Source organism: Gavia stellata, chromosome 3 (genome assembly GCF_030936135.1).
Source record: "Gavia stellata isolate bGavSte3 chromosome 3, bGavSte3.hap2, whole genome shotgun sequence".
Lineage (NCBI taxonomy): Eukaryota > Metazoa > Chordata > Aves > Gaviiformes > Gaviidae > Gavia > Gavia stellata.
Window position 1 is genome coordinate 94,870,141 of NC_082596.1, and position 18,337 is coordinate 94,888,477.

The 18,337-nt window shown below is 38.7% G+C and overlaps 1 protein-coding gene across 1 annotated transcript in view; it reads right to left on the bottom strand.

Annotated features, from left to right (window-relative positions):
* CDKAL1 (CDK5 regulatory subunit associated protein 1 like 1) overlaps positions 1 to 18,337 on the bottom strand; it is a 440,756-nt gene that overhangs the window by 90,274 nt on the left and 332,145 nt on the right. Inside the window, exon 13 of the mRNA XM_059815360.1 lies at positions 5,083 to 5,145. Within this exon, the coding sequence (XP_059671343.1) occupies positions 5,083 to 5,145 (63 nt within the window). The remainder of the gene's footprint in view (positions 1 to 5,082; positions 5,146 to 18,337) is intronic.

The following is an 18,337-nucleotide window of genomic DNA, read 5'->3' on the forward strand; positions in this document are numbered from 1 at the left end:
GATTCTATGATCATGGTAAGCCTGTAAGCGACAGCAGCCATTAGCACCTTAACTTTAAGGATAGCCGTGTATAATCTTGTTATTAATCTTCCTTGAGTCAGTTATGCACACATCCACCTTTATCAAAGCCAAGGGAATATAGGACATCACATCACCCCCCTGCCTCCCAAAATTGCTTACCAGGCTAAGAGCTAGCAAAAAAAGAAAAAAAAAAAAGAAAAAAAAGAAAAGAAGAAAAGAAAGCTTTTTGTCACTTAATTGTGTAACTTCATACAATGGTCCGTATAACTTGCCAATCAAACAGGCATTGTCAATGGGATTTTAGTTTTTTGAGTGTTTTAACATTTCTAGAACACATTAACAAGGAACGTTTTAAAGCATGAGGCTTAAAGCTTTTACAATTATTTTAGTAGTATTGCATCAATTAGAGCACATTTTGAAATAGTAATTTATTTTTTTAACCCTGAGCACTTTCTGCTTGGAAAAAAAATCTCTCAGAAAACTTTTCAGATCACATGAACACGGACTTTATTTCTCACTTGGTCGGGCACAGTATATGCTAAAATAATCCATTAACACTGTAAGACACGACCTTATTTTTTCATAGGTGATGCCCTATTCTTGAGCAAGAGATTCAGGTTGCAGAAGGCAGAAACAAATCCAGAGCTGGGTTTTAAGCACAACTCTCAGAGGATTTCTCACCGGAACAGCACAATGCAGCCAGAGGCACGTATTGACATGCCCCAAGGTCTCTCTTTCTGGCTATCCTCTCAAGAAGGCAGAGCAGCAAAATGAAGAGTAGTTCTGCTATACTGTGTTTACTATATGTAAAAACATTCTTTGGCAGAGCATAAATTGAGGACTATAGTTTTAAACAACTGCTCCAGGCGTAGACTGGATACTTAACTCATCTGACAAAAAGAAGGCAAGGACCCAGGGCTCTGTGCTGCTGCAGGCGGACACGTGCTGCACAGTGCATCCCGAAGCTCCTATTCAGCATCCCAAACCTGTTGTTTTGACCAGGTAACCCTGCTATCACAGCCGTCTTAATAGCTTCCAACAAACTGGGTCACAAGTTTTAAAGGGTGAACATCATTTGGGAGAAAGGTACCGAGGGAGTTAAACATCCGCTGCAGAGAGAATAAAATCCTTGCTGTGTGCAATGTGAAACCTCACAGTGTACACGCAAAAAAGATTCAGCAGAAATTACTTGTGTGCAAACATAATCTTTCATTAAATGAGCTAGTAGAAAACTGGCCAGATTATAGCTAAGGGTAAAAAGAGCACTCCTCAACTATCTTCTTTTGAATTTTAAATCACTAAAACTGTTGTTGGTACAGCTTTATGGGGATGCCATTGTTCTCTTATTTTTCTGATGGTCCCAGAAAAAGATAAAACTGTACATATAATTGGAAGAGCTCTTCTATGGCTAACTAGAGAGAAGTTACCCAGCAGTCAGAACTTGACTCTCAGGAAAGCCAGACTATACATACTCCTACTCTACATAAACACAGGAAAAAGCAAGTATTTCAGAGCAAGGAATGGCTTCATCTACAATAGAGTTCTGTGTATTTTTACACATGCTAACTGAAGTAAGTTTGAACAAATGGCAATCAAACCCCCACCTGGAACAGCTTTTCATAATCAAGATATAGCTCAGCATCTCCTAAATAATTATTTAGTTTTGGAAAGAATGACTTTTAGAAGATATTTATTGCTTTTAACAATAACATCTGAGAGAAGCGAGCTTTTTGTATGTGTCCGACATCAAGAAGTCAGTATCTTTGCCAGGCATTCAAGACTGATGCTACAATGAGCTTTGTCAGCGGCACAGTATCGGAAAGGCGCACAGGTTCTGTAGTGGAAGGCTCCGTAAGCATTACGGCGACACTAGGACAAAGAAAACAGGATCAAATCCTCCCAGACAGGATAAGTATACAACCAAAGGGCCATTTTTGAGATTCAGTGTTTTATGGTTTCATCTGAACAATGAGAAAGGCAACTAGATGGTAAACGATAAGTATTTAGGCACTAAAGAATACAGGAGCTTAAGTACTCCTCCCCTGCCATCAGCTGAGGCAGAGTACCTCCCACTTTTCCACCCCTTCTGCAGAGAAGAATTGAAAAGCTCTGCCCCCTCTGCTGCTGAATGAAGGCCTCACGAGATGGAAGATGAGACTCCACACCTGGAAGCGGAAGGAAAAGGAAATCCTTGCTTTCCCCCTCCATAAAAGAGCTGGTTTTTCACCTGGGAATGCAGAACCACAAACATTTAAAATGTCCTTCAGGATGCAGTAACTTGCACTAGGATAGGCAAATATATATATTAAGGTAAAATTTCCAGGAATAGCTACTATTTCTAATAGCTATTGGTCTCCTGACCAAGCATAAATAGTAATAAGGTTAGTAAGGTTAGTGTAGTTACTCCATCAAAACATCGCTTTCTGGTTTAGAGCATGAAGCACAAGCTTAGAAGAATGAACATTTTCTGACTAATTTTTTTCTTTTCTACGCGCTTTCCCATCACAAAAGGATGAAGTACTATCAAGTCTCTCTAGACAGTCCTGTTCCAGCCACTGTAGTTCATGAGCTTCCTTTTTACATCTGTTTTTACTACTACTATCAAGCTCCAACTTATCCTTTAAAGTTACCTCTTTTCTACTTTAGAAACATTCTCAAAGAAAAACCTTTTAATCAACCAACTAAGAATCTTGGAAGACGGTAATTCAAGTCATTCGTGCCATGATCCTGCATAACCAACATGTTCACAAAGCCATCATAAAATCTCCTTTTTTATGCTTACTGAAAATAATCTACAAAATAGCAAAGACACACCCCCCCCCCCCCAACCCAACCCTTCTGCCTTGTAAATCAAACAAAACAGAACTAGAGTAAAACTGATACAGGCCTCCACTCGAAATAACTGTATCTTCAACTAACGTTGATTACTGTTAGATTTAATATAAAAATTAAAAGCCCTCCCTGGATTGCAACAATTGTGAAATTGGCAGCTGAGGCGGAAATTAAAAGCACAGAGCAAGAAATCTGCAGTGAATTTGTTGCAGCCGCTACAAATAGGAAGTAGTTAGCAGAAGGAAAACCTTCGCGGTCAAATGGCAAATAAGGAAAGATCATCTTTTAAAGAAACTTTCGTTTGTCCTTTTTTCCCCACCTTTTACTCTCAGATATATAGGCAGAATGTGCTTGGAAGCAGCAAAAGAGTGGAGCTTCAAAAATCACTTCTCAAACAACTGTGCTACTTTTAATAATTTATTAAAGGTCCTAAAACAAAGATCAAAAGGGAATATATCTAAGCATTTATATTCAATTCCACATTGCCTGATGACTAATTTGTAAAGAGTGCACAAGTCTTCACAACTGAAGCCAAAATCATTTCAGTATACTTTGATATAATGCCATAAAGGATATGAGCAGGAAGGCAGCAGGAGTTACAAATGGCCAAGCTCTATTAAAAGTGCTAATAAAAGAATAATGGAATTTCCTTGTACTATGAATAAAAAGTGTTTGCACAGGAGAATTTAGACACGGAGAGGAATATCAAAGCTTCTGGTTCATCAGTTGCCTCTCCTTATTAGACCTTAACTGCCTTACTATTACATTTACCTTAAAATGCTTCAACTGAAGAAAGCGATGATCCCATTCAAAATCTTGTCACACTAATTTCCTTTATTCTTCATGTTTCTCAGTTTTCACAGGCCCTTAATATCTGCTTTACTAATTCTTGTATATAATGCAAGTCTATCCATAAAAAAATACTTCTAAGTGACGGATTTAACTTGAAATGATATAATTATTAAAATTACAATTATTAAAATGACAGAATATACCTACTGTTCGACAATGGTTTTTTAAACTGTAAATTTTCAAGTTGCTGGTAACTATGGTACTCTCATAGCAAACAACTACATGATAAATTTAATCCATTAATATTTACACCATGTTTTTCTTTCTCATAGACATATGTGTAGTTACACACACACACACGTGTTCATACATAGAGGTAGGGGTACACACATACACCCTTCTGCCACCTTCCTCCCCCAAATAGAAAACCTAGCTGATTTTTCCAACTTGGTGCATGCTCAGGAAAAGAAGGGGTAGAGTTCAGAACTTTCCTTTGAAATGTCTAAACAAACAAATGTTTCAAACCTTCTTTTTCTGAAACGGATACTTGCAAAATCACACACACTTTGCAAAACAGAAGCAGCAAAGACAGTCATCTCGTACTGCTGACAAATTGTTAAAGGATTTAGTGCACTCGCCACAGACGCATCCAAAACAGGAACTCCCCGAAAATATTTACAAACCTACTTAACTCTCCTTCAATCTGCTGCTTAATGCTCTCTTTTGCATAATGTCCTCAAAAACCCCATGACAAATAGTTATAGCACAGAAATGCTGTGATCTCTGTCTCCTGGCTCTCCAAAATCTTCTTGTAAAGGCTTTTAATTTTGTATTGCACATTGCAATGTCTTTAGGGAAGTGATCTTCTTTTCTTACCCTATAGTATGGGATATAATAAACAAGAATTTTTTTAGCAGGGTTCCCAGAGTTTACAAATAAGGATCAAGTTATAGCGCTGATGTGTATTATTTCTTCTTCCCCCAGACAACCATCAGGCTGTTAGCAAAGCAGCCTCTTCCAATGCTGCTTCCAGAATCAATAGATAATTCATTAGCATCATGGATCTCAGGGCCTAATTGACACAACAGGCTGAGCAACATACTCAAGGGTAACACAGTTCCTAAACAGAGAGACAAAAAGAGGGGAATGCGATACCACACACGGTCACTTTGCAGGATTTAGTGTCAGTCTATAAATGATACTTCTAGGAGGTTAACGCGAGTCATTGGTTTCACAAATCAGAAAATGCAGCTTTTGAAGCCTGGCTTGAAGAAACAAGGAAACATTTATATGATAGCATAATTTAAGCAACATGAACACCCTAGCACTTTCCATTTTATAATTACCTCTCATTTTTGCATTAAACATGAAATATAGTTATCACGAATGTTTGGAATTATTCTTAACAACAAATGTAGGTAGTATATTTTTTCTTACCTTATGATCATATGGATTGTATGAATGAAACAGCTGGGACAGATCCTTTGTTCTCTGTTTTTTCTGAAAAGTAATATTAACAAACCGTATTAGAAAAGTTAAAGGAAAAAGAAAGAGACTACTGATATAAAAAGCTGTATGCAGGTACAAACACATTCTCTCCCCGCTTTGTTAATGGAACTGTAGGTACGAAGAGCAGTGTATGCAGATGAAGGATATTAAATACCACAGGAAATAATTAACATATATATTAACAATGTTAAGAACATATCCTTAATAAACAATACACACCAGTCTATGGAACATCAGTGGAATGTGTAAACAATTCAGATTTGTTTTAATTCCTGCACAATAAATCACAAATAATGTCTCAGAATACAGATAACAAAACGTGAAGATTAGGCTCTAACCTTGCAAAGACTTGTCTACTATTCTAGCATGTACATGCAGTCTTGCTTTAGAGCAGATTACGTTTAAAGGAAGTCAGTTTAAAGAAGAATCATTTATTATTTTTCGATTTCTTTTGATGCTAATACTTTCATTGCCTTGATTGTGGAAAATTAATAGGTGGTATGCCATTTAATGCCAAGGCAAAGGGAAGAAAACTCCTGTTAAGAGCAAAGTTCAAAGACAAAACCTGCTTAATCCAGCTTCTACTGAAATCAATGAAAGAGCTTCCAGTGCTTTCAGCAGATGTTAAATAGAATCTCTCAGCTGCATCCTATGGAGGGGGGGCACGGAGAGGAGAAAAACCCCCTTCATCTTTAATGCAGGCATGAGTCACAAAGAAGTTCAAAGTTCTGTGACGTCAGAATCAACGCTGACTTCTCTCATAGCTCGGGAAGGCAGAGCATTGCATGTTGGAAACTGTCACGGGGAGACAACTACAAGAACTCCTCGCTTGTAGTATGTACCGTTGTCTTTTTTTAGCCATCGGTTCTGTGAAAGCAGTCTTCCAACTAAACTGGTAGGATCTGTTCATGTTTCCAGCAGGCTGGGAACGAAATAGAGAGCCGCATGGCTGAAGAATTTAGTTTAACTTCTGGAAGCTATAGGACAATTTAGTAATTTTTGATTACGCAAAAGGAACTATGCATTTCCTTTCTGTACAGTGTTCTGATTTTCAGTGAAATGTTCAGATGCAGCAACTTAGTCATAAAAGCTGTAACTTCAGTTACTAGTATAAAGTTATGACAGCTGGGTATTTCTGACTTATTAGAGGTATCAAATTAGTATTACTACTTCTGTGAGGTCCCTACCTATGTTTTAGTTATGACCGCTAATGAGCCAAGGAAATAATTTTTTACTCACTGTCCCTCTTCAAATAAGAACGGTAAATTTTGTTTTCAGTATGAGAAGGTTACTTCTGTCATAGACAATTCTACTCCTTTACCATAAGTAATACTTAACAGGACTTGTTTCTCTGAGTTTACTAAGGGGCTTTGAAACTAACAAAAGTGGTATTAAAAAAGACATTTCTGTTAGTGCAGACTTTCTCAGCAATCAAAGATGTCTCTGCTAAAGAAAAGATCTCCCTTAGCAGAGGAACCTTCACACTCTAACGCCCGTTAATAGCTCTTTTATTTCCAGGGGGAAAAACCCCACTCAAATGAAAGCATCAGGTAGCACAACCCAAATTCCATCACCATCCTACAATGACTTCTTTCCTGGTAGTAGAGTTATACACAGTGAAAGTGCTTAAAATGCTATAAAAAGGATTTGGAGAAAGGTGATAATAAATTGAGGAGAGATATCAAAATGGTTATTAAAAAGGTTGCTTAAAAAACTAATTCAGTGTAGAATCATACAAGAAGTAGACAAAAGCATTTTAGTTTGGAATCTGGAGACCTCCACTAAACTTTCTAGGAAAAAAAAACGCAGAAAATCCAAGAAAAGGTCTAATTCCTGCTTTTTCTAACCGAAGACTATTTCTCTTGAATCCATTTTGAATGCACACAAAGTGCTTTTGTTTTTTTTTTTGGTTTTTTTTTTTTTTTTTTTGCAATAGCTTTAATAACACTCAATGAAATTATATGACAGAAACCCTCCTATCCTTCACCCGCGGACTCTGGCCAAAATGCTATTTACAGACTCAGCTAGACAGGATGAAGAATGGAGATTGCTTCCCTTACACAATACATTGACATAGTCTTCCACTTTTTATTATAGGAAATTATGGTTTCTTTCCTACCTTTCCACAAAAGGTAGAAGTTTTGCTTTTTGTACAAAACCAAAATGGTCCTGACTGGGGAAATGCTGGGAATTCATGACACAGAGGAACATGAAATGGAACTTCTGGAGATGCACGGGAAAAAATGCTGCCCCAAAATTCCCAGGATGCCCCGTATGCTTAGCTGATTGAAATTTAAACAGCATTTGACTACTTTGTAGGAACTCTGAATACACAGACACAAAAATGTCTTAAGCCCAGAGTTAAGGTTGCTTAGTGATAAAATTTGTGTCTTTCTAGAACACCGAGTTCAGCTTAACTCAGATCTCTAAAAACCAGAAATAGAAACCATTTCAAAACACAGAGACTAAGAAAAGGACAGGGAATTCATGCTGCTATAATGGTAACCCCTTCGACTCCTAGCGCAGGCATTAGCCACAGCTTATTAATAATAACTTGTTTACATGAAGAAAAGGCATGGTTCCCAGCTCACCTGTGAGCAGGGTAAAGCACAGAGTAAAGAAGACCTCTCCACGTCTACACGCGACAGAGGAAAATAAGGAGCCCAAAAGCTCCTTCTCCTTTATTGCCTCCAGTGGACTACTGCAGCCCCTAAACTGCCTATTTACATGCATCTCTGTAGAATTTCTTTCCTTGACGCAGCTTCATACTCCTATTTCTCCTTCCTCAGCTTAGCTCAACATCCCTTTCAAGTACTCTCTTGACCAATATAAAAATATTTTTCTTTCCCCTGTCTTCCTGCTCTTTCCCTTTAGTGTTCTGATTCCCCACTCCTTTGTTCTGTACTGATAATGCTGTCAAAATCACATTGTAAAAAGACACTCAAACCCCCTTCTGAACTTCGGCAAATGTACTGATCCACGTACAGCAGCAGTATTGCTTTCAAACATCCTCACAGATGAGGTGTTCAAGGAATGTGCGGACGTGGCACTACGGGACATGGTTTAGTGGATATGGTGGGGTTGGGTTGATGGTTGGACTTGATGGTCTTACAGGTCTTTTCCAACCGTAGTGAGTCTGTGATCTGCATAGGATATATTTAAACTTGTTATCTTTCTGAAAAAATTCAAAAGTCTTCCCAAAGTCACCATACAAATTAGCACAGGTTATTTCTGAAAAACGAAAGGACCTATTAGGAGTTCTGATAGCAGCATCAAACTCATAGCTTCTTTCCGTACTTCTCTCAGGTTTGCCATATATTGATACAGCCTATGGTCAGTGATCACAGAACGCTTCCTTAAATCAAGTTACTCTTGGCAGTGGGTTACTTGCAATATTCTTACTCAGTCTGGCTGTACATAATTTTGGCGCAAGAGCATTTGACACATAATAAGCCAGAGATGCACGACTCCGCCACAAACTTTTCCAGTATTGGTTTGCCAACAGGACACTCAGAGCCCTGTATCACTTGAGATAAATATCATATGACTAACGAGACCAGCAAAGCCTCAGTCTGAGAACTGTGCACAAATTCCTACCCGTGCATTGAAGCAAGCAGTGGTGTATGAATTGGGGATTTCTGAAAGCATTCATAGCAGGCCATCTGGGGAACTGCAGAGCAGTACCCTATTAATAGGGAAGGAAGGGCTTTCCCCGCGTGCAGGGTGCTGCCTCCAACTGTTCACGTGCTGGAGTCTGTGGGAGCCCAGCAAGATCCTCCTACATTTACAAAAGCAAGACTCTGGACAGAAGGTTCCCTAATAGACGTATGGATGGATGCGTGTGTGCACACACGTGCGCTTTACAGGGGCAGAGATTTTGTTAGGTTACAAAATGCTGACGACTCAGTCATGCTCTGATTTAAATTTTAAACCCATAGTCCTTAGTTTGTAGCACTTAAAGAAAACAAATTCAGGGAGATGAGCTAGATAAAGAGATAAACTCAGACACTATGCTAATGTGGGCCACTAAAAATATATGCATATGACTGTATAAACGATTTTTCACTTTTCTGCTTCAATAAGTTTTAAAAATGCCACATTATATGAGAGATACAATGGAGACACATTTATTTCTATCTTTAGCTGGAAAAGTGTGAAGAAGGGATTGAAGTGCTGCTGCAGGACTGAGTTAAATACTGTAAAATCATATAGACATGTACACATAAGTATGCCAGGATGGAAAGGTTTCCCGAAGTAAAGCAATGCTTTTGTAAGCGAATTATTTCAAGCTTGTTACTAAAATACACGTAAGGAATTAAGTACTTCGCAAAAGACAGGTAGTGTTCAACACACAGTTATAAAAATAAGAACCAGAAACATCAACTAATGATGCTTCTTATGACAACATACATAGACAACCTAAGTAGCACGGAAACAACGCATTACCATAATTTCATTATTCCCCCCCCCCCGGTAAGCGTACATGCAAGTAACACATACTTTGCTCTAAATATTTCCTTTCTTTGTCTCTCATTTTCTGGGCCTCAGATTTTAGAGGTCTTATTTTTAACTATTGAGATTTTTTTAAAGGGACACTGGTCACCTGAGACGCATATTATATGCTTAAAGTATAGTAACAATAAAGGATCCCTTTACAGCACATCCGGAATTATAAACCAACAAAGCCAAGAGTTAGTGACCTTGATGTTTTTACTCTTTTTTTCTTGTGCATTGACTTTAGCAATAATGAAACATTTTCTAATGCTTTAAGTGGAACTCACTGTGGATTATTATCCTGCTTTTGATCAGGAAATATCACTTAAAGAACAAATAGGTAGAATGTGAAAAAACAACAGAACAAAAAACCAACCTGTACAGGATGAATCTCTAAAACTGTTTAAAATACTTTCTGCACAAGTTAACCTGCATAGAATTTTGTGTTGACTACTTCAGAAAAATAAAGATTAACTTATTTTTTTTTTCCCCACAAATAATGGTGTGACAATAGGGTAAAGGTAACGGTATCCTAACAATACATTTTTATAAACAGAAAATACTTTAGCAAAGTGAGTTTAAAAATGAAGTAACTATACCAAATACTAAACATCGTAGGCTCATACATGTATATTGCACTTCTCTGGTGATCCTCTTTTCATACTCAGGTGATAATTACCTGTCTTTCAGATGATATTAACATGGCCTAAAACGTGTCTGTTTTCCTTTCAAGCATGGTATCGTAGGTCTACGATGTTTATTGTGAAAGAGAATTACAATATTGCTGAGGTTTTTTTATTACAGATTAATTAGAAGCAGCTTATATGGAATATTCTCAGTTTTTCATCTAGGAATAAAAGGGACAAAATTACTCCCCAATATGAAGGTATCACTGGTTTCCTTTAGACTCGACTTTCACTTTTAAAAAGCCTATTTGCACCTTCAAGGTTCTTAATAATTCCAGCCTAATATCGCGACAGATCTACAGAGTCCACCAGTTCTATTCAAGGTGTCAGCTTCAATATATCATCAGCAAAGTTCTCCTGCTTTTGGTTTTCTGCTTCCATCATTTAAACCCCCTCCAGGATGGTGGGTTGCCTTCAGTAACAGGGACCCATATCTGTTTCCGTTCAAATATTCTTCTTTTCCTTCATGATCACAGTGAGTAGTAACATGTGTCAAGGCAATCAGACGAATGTCTTTATTTCAGTTCTCTTCCCTCACCTACCATCTTCTCCCCCATTTCTCTTTTACTGACTGCTGATCAGAATTAAAATACAGTTTTATTTTGCTGCAGGAACCTTATTTAATTCAGAGCTTATACAGCATCTCACACACTCGAGCATGCTAACAACCCATAGCCACATTGTTTTTCTTCCAAGCAAGTCTGGAAAACCACATTACTGGCTTGTGCAGTATCTAATGGATTACGTAATTTAGAGTTAAAACCACATTAAACTTTGTGAGCCAAGGTAAAATTTAACTATAACTTCGACAGACTTCGGGAGGAGAATGAAGCTGCTTTGCAAGTATTTTCACAGCTTCCTTCCCCAGTATTACCAAAAGCACGGAGGCTCCAGTGTAAGAGACGCTTGCAAGAGCAAAACCAAGAGATTGGAGCTGTCTTTTCTGAAAGAGCACATCTAACGCATTTTGCGTTATGGCATTCTCTAACTTCAGTAACATGCATCTTCTGAGCAATAACGAAGCTGTGTCTTTCTTTTCCTCCACGTTACATCTGTGACCTCAAAACTGCAAAGGCTTTGGGTAGTTCCAAACTCCAAACTTCTAGAAAAGCGAATGGAGTTGGGAGCACCCTACCTAAAGACACCGGCTGGCCTAACTTTCATCTCCAAAGAGTTTCTCAGCAAAACACCAGAGAGAGACATAGCAACTACTCCAGCCAAGGTACATTTAAAACCCTTGCTTGGAGATTCAATCCATAAAGCCTTAAATCTCTGTACCTATGACCACAATCCAGATATGAGCCAAGCCACCGAAACTGCCACGTTATCAAAGTTTACAGATTGCTTTTTGTTCTGCAAAACAGTTTTTAAAAAAGTGATTAGAAACCAGTGAACCGTTCTCTTTGACCTTCAGTTATTCAGCGCATCACCCTCTTCAAAATGATCCTGAAAAAAATATTGAGCCCCAGACAGATTTCTTGATAAAATCGTTAACTGGTGTTCATCACGCTCTTGCGTCCACGCCCTGTAAGGTCTGAAAGGGCAGAAGTGGCAATAGAGGCTTGACAAGTTTTCTGCTTCCTATCGCTTACTCATTTCGACTGATATCATTCCTGTCCTTCTGATCACACCAATAACGAAGCATGCAAAATCCTTTGGGGAGTAGCTAGTCTTTTTGACCTAACCTACCTGAATTACTGTGTTAAAACAGCCTCCCTGTTCTACTTTAACTATTGATAGTTATATCAATATATATAGAATATATACAGTATATATATAGAAATGTGCATTTCATTATTTAGCTTGGTTTAAGAAATTGCTTTCTAATAATTTTTGATCCATACACGAAAAAAGTCACTTGGTGTACAATGTGTTATATTCAGCAGTTTACCTCAACGTTCCAGAATGGTGGACATCTTTTCCAACTCCAATTAACAACAGAACTATACATTCATAATTTGTACTTTGTATATTCTTTAGTCTTTTGTATACTCAGGGATTCTTTCTAAAAAATTTAGAACAAAGTTTTATGAGCCCGTGCAACATGTTTTTTGTCTAAAAGAGGAAAATATATAAAACTTTACGCACCTTTACTAATCACATTACTCTAGAAAACGGTTGCAAACATTAAAGTGATCCCGTGTTCAGGATTATGGCAACACAAATAGTCACTGTTTAGTCTATTTTGCATTTTAAGTAGAGATTCTTATTTATGGAAAAATACAAACATTTTCCAAAAACAGCACAGGATCTTCATAAGATCATCTGTCAACCTATCTGAAAATAATTTCTTGAAGGACACATTTTCAATTAAACCATGGGTATTGCAATTTCTTCCTTCTTACCTCCCATATAATTTCAGCTATGCAATACAGACTCTTCAAACTCAGGTATTTTACAAATATTACTGAATTCTGTTCCTTCTGGTACATTTGAGTTCTTTAGTTTAGGATTAACGTTTGTTATTTCTGTCTTTTTTCATAATAAAATCTCCCCCTTAGCAGAGAGAGAACAAATTATGCAAACTTTACTCTGAAGTCTTTCACAAAGAAAGCCTTAATTTCAAAAAAGGCCTTCAATGCTTGTTCAGCTTGAGGGGCCTTTAATTGGGTATAGTTCACAAATGCTCTGTCTCACTGTTGGTGCATTTTTATCTCTGAAATTCATACTGAAATTTCATAATCTATATGAGGCGGGTATTTTCTAAGGATGCCACTGTAACTGATTAGGAAGATGGTTTAGCTCAAACAGATTTTGTAGAACAAAACTATCCAAGAGAAACTTGGCCGGGGCTATCAGCCATATTTCACATTAGATTGACACTAAATCAGAAAAAAAGTGATTGGTCATGAGGGGCAGACTGATTTTGAGTATATATAGTTATTGTGCCCAGTTATGCAATAATATAAACCAGAATGAACTGCAAACTACATTTTAGTAATGAAATGTAATTTTTATATATATGTTCAGCCCAGGACGTATATGGGCTTACATACATATATATACACACACTCAGGACTGACTTGTCTACACGGCACTCTTTCCCTTTCTACAATCCGGCGAGGTATCTGTGTGCTGTACTGCACAACAGCAGCCTTGAAAGCACCGGGTTTTCCAGCATCCCGGAGAGAACAAGAAGAGCAGAAGAGAAGCGCTCCAGGTAGAGCGTGGTACAAACGGTGAGCGGCAAACTGTGCTCAAGCGCTTGCTGTGGGGAGAGACCACTCGTGTAACCACAACGCACACATTCACCAGACACACAAAAATTGCCCTCACTGTTTTACCTTAATCTACTATTCAGTCCTCCACTCTCCTTCCAGGTTTTCAGCAATTCCAAGTTCCACGTGGATTTTTAGCCCAATGACCGGAGGTGCGGGCGCAGCAATGAAAGCAGCGGAAGATACGAGTTCCAAAGCACTCAGTGACCTGATTGACTGTGATGGCTTTGAAGGAGTGTGCTTGGATTATCAAAGACAGATGAAGTTCAAGAAAGGGTCACCAAGAACCCACCTCAGGATATTTCAGTGTCCTTTTCTTCCAAAGCACATTTTATGGGCCATCATAAATGTCACATGATTTGCAAATGATGGACAAGCTTAGTCAACTCCATGATACAAAAAAATTAATGAAATCAAATGCACATTAAAAAAAACCTTAAATGCAAACTGCAGGATTAAAAAGAAAATTATATTGATAAGTCTGTAGTGTTTTTTAGAAAAGAAATAAATTTTAAACCGGACTTACAGCACTGGCAAATTTTGTTCCTGGAGTCTAAAATAACAGTTACAGATAGCCACGAAACTAATACACTCAACCAGACCCTATTTATGCTAGGCAACAAAGACAGTAAAGCAGTAAAGCTTAAACGATTTCACTAACATAATATCAGACCTGGATAGGTTCTTAATTTGCTATCTCTGTTAAGTCACATACTATTAAATCTAAACTACGTTCTCATTTGAGGAGGTCCGGAATTGCCAAAGCCAAGAGGGTTTTTTTTGAAACTAATAGATTTTTCTGTTCTGCTGCATACATCCAATTTCAGGGATTAAGTTATGGGCAATACTCCCTTATGCCTACAACTGCTGGCACTGTTTCCAGCTCTGAGCAGACGCATTCATAAAGTGTATTACAATTCTGAATTAAAAAAGAGAAAAATTTCCAGTACTACAGAAGTTACCTAACTGTAATTCAAGTAAAAGTTACAAAAACACACACTTAAAACTTCTTCCATGGTTATTCCACTTCATTATGAGCCAACGAAGAGGACAGAGGACAAAGAATACATGAACGTATCATCCACTTGCCATAGAGGTCCCTTCTGTATGAGCTTGTGTGAATGGCTTCTATAGGCATCTATGAATTTGGACGGGGTTGTAACAGAAAACAGCAGGTCAAAGACAGTAACATTACCTGCTGAAAATTTAGCACATGAAAAATTTCCAAGGACTAACAAGCACTGAAGACATGCTGCATCTGCAATAACTAACGAACTCAGAACAACAGCCTGTCTGTCCAGTCTGCCCACGGCCATGATGACCAACAACAGACAAAGAGACTTGGACCACATCCAAGAGGGCGATGACTCCTATGTGCAGATGAAGACTGCAGGATGACATTTTACAGAATCACAGAATCACTAAGGTTGGAAAAGACCTGTAAGATCATCAGGTCCAACCATCAACCCAACCCCACCATGCCCACTAAACCATGTCCCACAGTGCGACGTCCATACGTTCCTTGAACACCTCCAGTGATGGTGACTCCACCACCTCCCTGGGCAGCCTCTTCCAGTGTCTCATCACTCTCTCAGGAAAGAAATTTTTCCTCATATCCAGCCTAAACCTCCCCTGGCGCAACTTGAGGCCATTTCCTCTTGTCCTGTCACTCGTCACTTGGGAGAAGAGACCAACACCCACCTCACCACAACCCCCTTTCAGGTAGTTGTAGAGAGCGATGAGGTCTCCCCTCAGCCTCCTCTTCTCCAGGCTGAACAACCCCAGCTCCCTCAGCCGCTCCTCATAAGATACCTAAAGGAACAGAGCTCACTCTGAGGGGCCTTCCAAGTAGCCGCCCCAAAGCCACGGGCTGACCCTCCGCGCCTGAGCACGCCGCTGGGGCTGCCCTCCTAGCTGCTGCGCCAGCGGCAACCGCGGCTGAGCACGCGAGTGAACGCCAGTGACTAAACGAATGTGCTTGGCAAACAGTTACCTGCTTTTAACAATGATGGCCTGGTTCTACTAAGAACAACAGCTTAACGAGTAAAAGGCGTTTGAAGAAATTTTTGTTTCGCTCTCTGCCTCACTTCAATTCCCTATCAGGGAAGAGGGAACTTACAAAACAGTCCTTAAGCTTCCTGTAACATTCTAACCCGAAGCCCCACATCAGAGTACATAATTCATAACCCCTGGTAAAGGAGAGAGACGCACAGTTTTCACATTTTATTGCCCTCCTGACATCTGTCTTACTGAGTCAATCTTTGTAATTCATGGCAGAGGCTTCCAATATAGTCTATGTATGTGCGTATTCATGCAGTTTGTAGTGCAATTTTAATGTAACAGAAGTAAAATAAATTTATGCATTGAATTTATCCTGATGCCATCTTATATAAATTTCTTTTCAAGAACAATGTTGTAATCTTGAAAATTTCAGTGAACTACATTTAGGTAGGAAACACAGAAAAATGATACACTCCTCTGCATTTTTATAAGCAATTGCAATGGGTGCTAAACCATAAAAGCCTACAAAAAAAGAAAAAAACTCCATGACACCACTAAACTTGTTTCACTAAATTACATCTCCGTTTTTTGACTTTTGAATTTTTCTGAGGAAAAGATTTATAGTGAAAGGAGAAATTCACCTGAGATGCTGATCACATATACATTTATACTGGAGGTAAAAATTTTTACAACCATTTTTACAATCAAAGACTATTCCACCTTATCTGTAGAGAGTACCTTCCTTCCCTTCTATTCAGCACAGGAGTATGTGGTCTACAAATCTCCTGATGCTATTTCAGCTTCCTTGCAACTAAAATCTCAGAATTCCATCAGGGTTTCCAGAGGGACTCATGGGTAAGGAGGATGGGTAATGAATCCTCATGGCTGCTACAAATCTTTACAGGACTCCACTTTCCTAAAAGTAATTTTTTTATATTGGACAGTCAATATGTGGACTGTACATGGCTGCAAGTATCAACCCACAGAATTATACAACGGTGGTGGTGGTTTCAGAATCCTTGCAAATTCTGTAACTATTTCTGGCTTGACAGTGAAGTTGAGAAAGAACTCTGCCTCTTCTTCCACATGTATATTCTCCACATTTTATTTTCCAGTGCCCGTTAATTCTTTTTCTTAACAACATGGCCTAGATTGAACCTGCAGCTGCACACTTACGTTAAGATGCTCAAATTTTGTATAAGGTTTGTATAAGGTTTTTGAGGAATTTCTATAAGGTTTATGAGGAAGCTGTTGGTAATTCTCATTCCAATCAGTTTCTGCTGTAAAAAGAAAGCAAAATTCAAAAAAGTAGAACACCAACTTGGTTTCCCAAGTGTATTTCCAGTCTAGCTTTGAATTTTGGCTTGCTTTCTCAAGCAAGACAGTCGTGCTCCTTGAAAGCGTAAGACTTCTATTCTACCAGGTGCCTGAAGTACACCAGCGCAAGTTTTAAGAGCCAGGGCTCCAGGCTAGAGTCAAAATATTCCTGTCCTTTCTCAGGGGTCTGACTCTGCACAGCTCAGCTGTGACTGTGAAATTTAACTCATTCCCCAGATTCAGCTGTAAACTGAATTTTCAGCAGCTCCATCAGCAGATCTTTTATAGCTTTCCAAAAGGGTACAACCTATTTCCAAACCTACCGGCTCAACCGTCTTGCACAACAACAAAAAGAGATTTTCATTTCAGCGCCTGGTCAAATAACATAAAGTGGTTTGAACTTGAGCTGAATCTAGCTCTAAAATAAAACTGTCTTTAAACTTTTGTAAAATTCTATTTAGTACCTTCGTCTATCCACAAAAGACCTATTCACAGGTAATTACCTTCTTTTGAATTCACCGCACAAACCCACAGTTCTGGCTGCACGCCGAATGGTGAGCACTGTGATAGATTTAAAGATACAGCATAAAAGAAGTCAAGTGTTTTGATCATCTTTAAAACAGGGGAAAAGGAGGAACCAGGCTTTCATAGGTCAGTCAGTTTACAGAATTCCTAGAAAAATAGGGAGGAAAATATGCAAAACTATTTGTAAGAATCCAGAAAGTAACACAAAGAGCCAACACTGATTTGCCACTAACCAACAGCTATATCAATCACAATGAAGCCCGTCAGAGAATAGCTGGGCTTGCAGATAAGAGAAATCATAGATATCTTGATGGCTCGTAAGGCTTTCTGCAGTACCTCACATGTTGTTCTCATAAAAACGTAAGGAAACGTGGTGTAAATAAAACTACTAGAGAGCAGGTACAAAACTGGCTGGAAAATGTTAACTTGGAATACTTCGATAGTTCAATGACAAATATGAAGGACTATATATTGATTTTTCCTTCATGCTCTGCCTCCCCCTCCAGCCTTCACATTTTTAACTCTCTGGTCCCAAACTTGCCATAGAAGTCTTCACCCAGGTCTTCATTCTGGCAGAATAGCAAGCAGTAAATAAAAGCGTACTGCTGAAAAACCAAAGTGTCATACAGAGGTTCAGCAGTCAAAGTCAGACGTTAATGAGTCTTGGCTTCCCTTACACTCAAAGTACATTCTGCATGTTACACCATGCATTATTGCATGTGTTGGGGGGGTTGTCAGGGGCCAAGCATCTTTGATACACCAGAAGCAGTTATCACAGCTGCGGCTAATTCCCAGGGCGTGTAATGCCATTTAGTCACAGCACTTAGGAAGGGAGCTCAAAGGTAGAGATGGTAGACCAGAGCAGCAGTACTGTTGAATAAGTGGCATCGTTCCTTTTCCTGCTCCCTTTTCTTTCCTTTTTCTTTCCTTTTCTCCCACCTC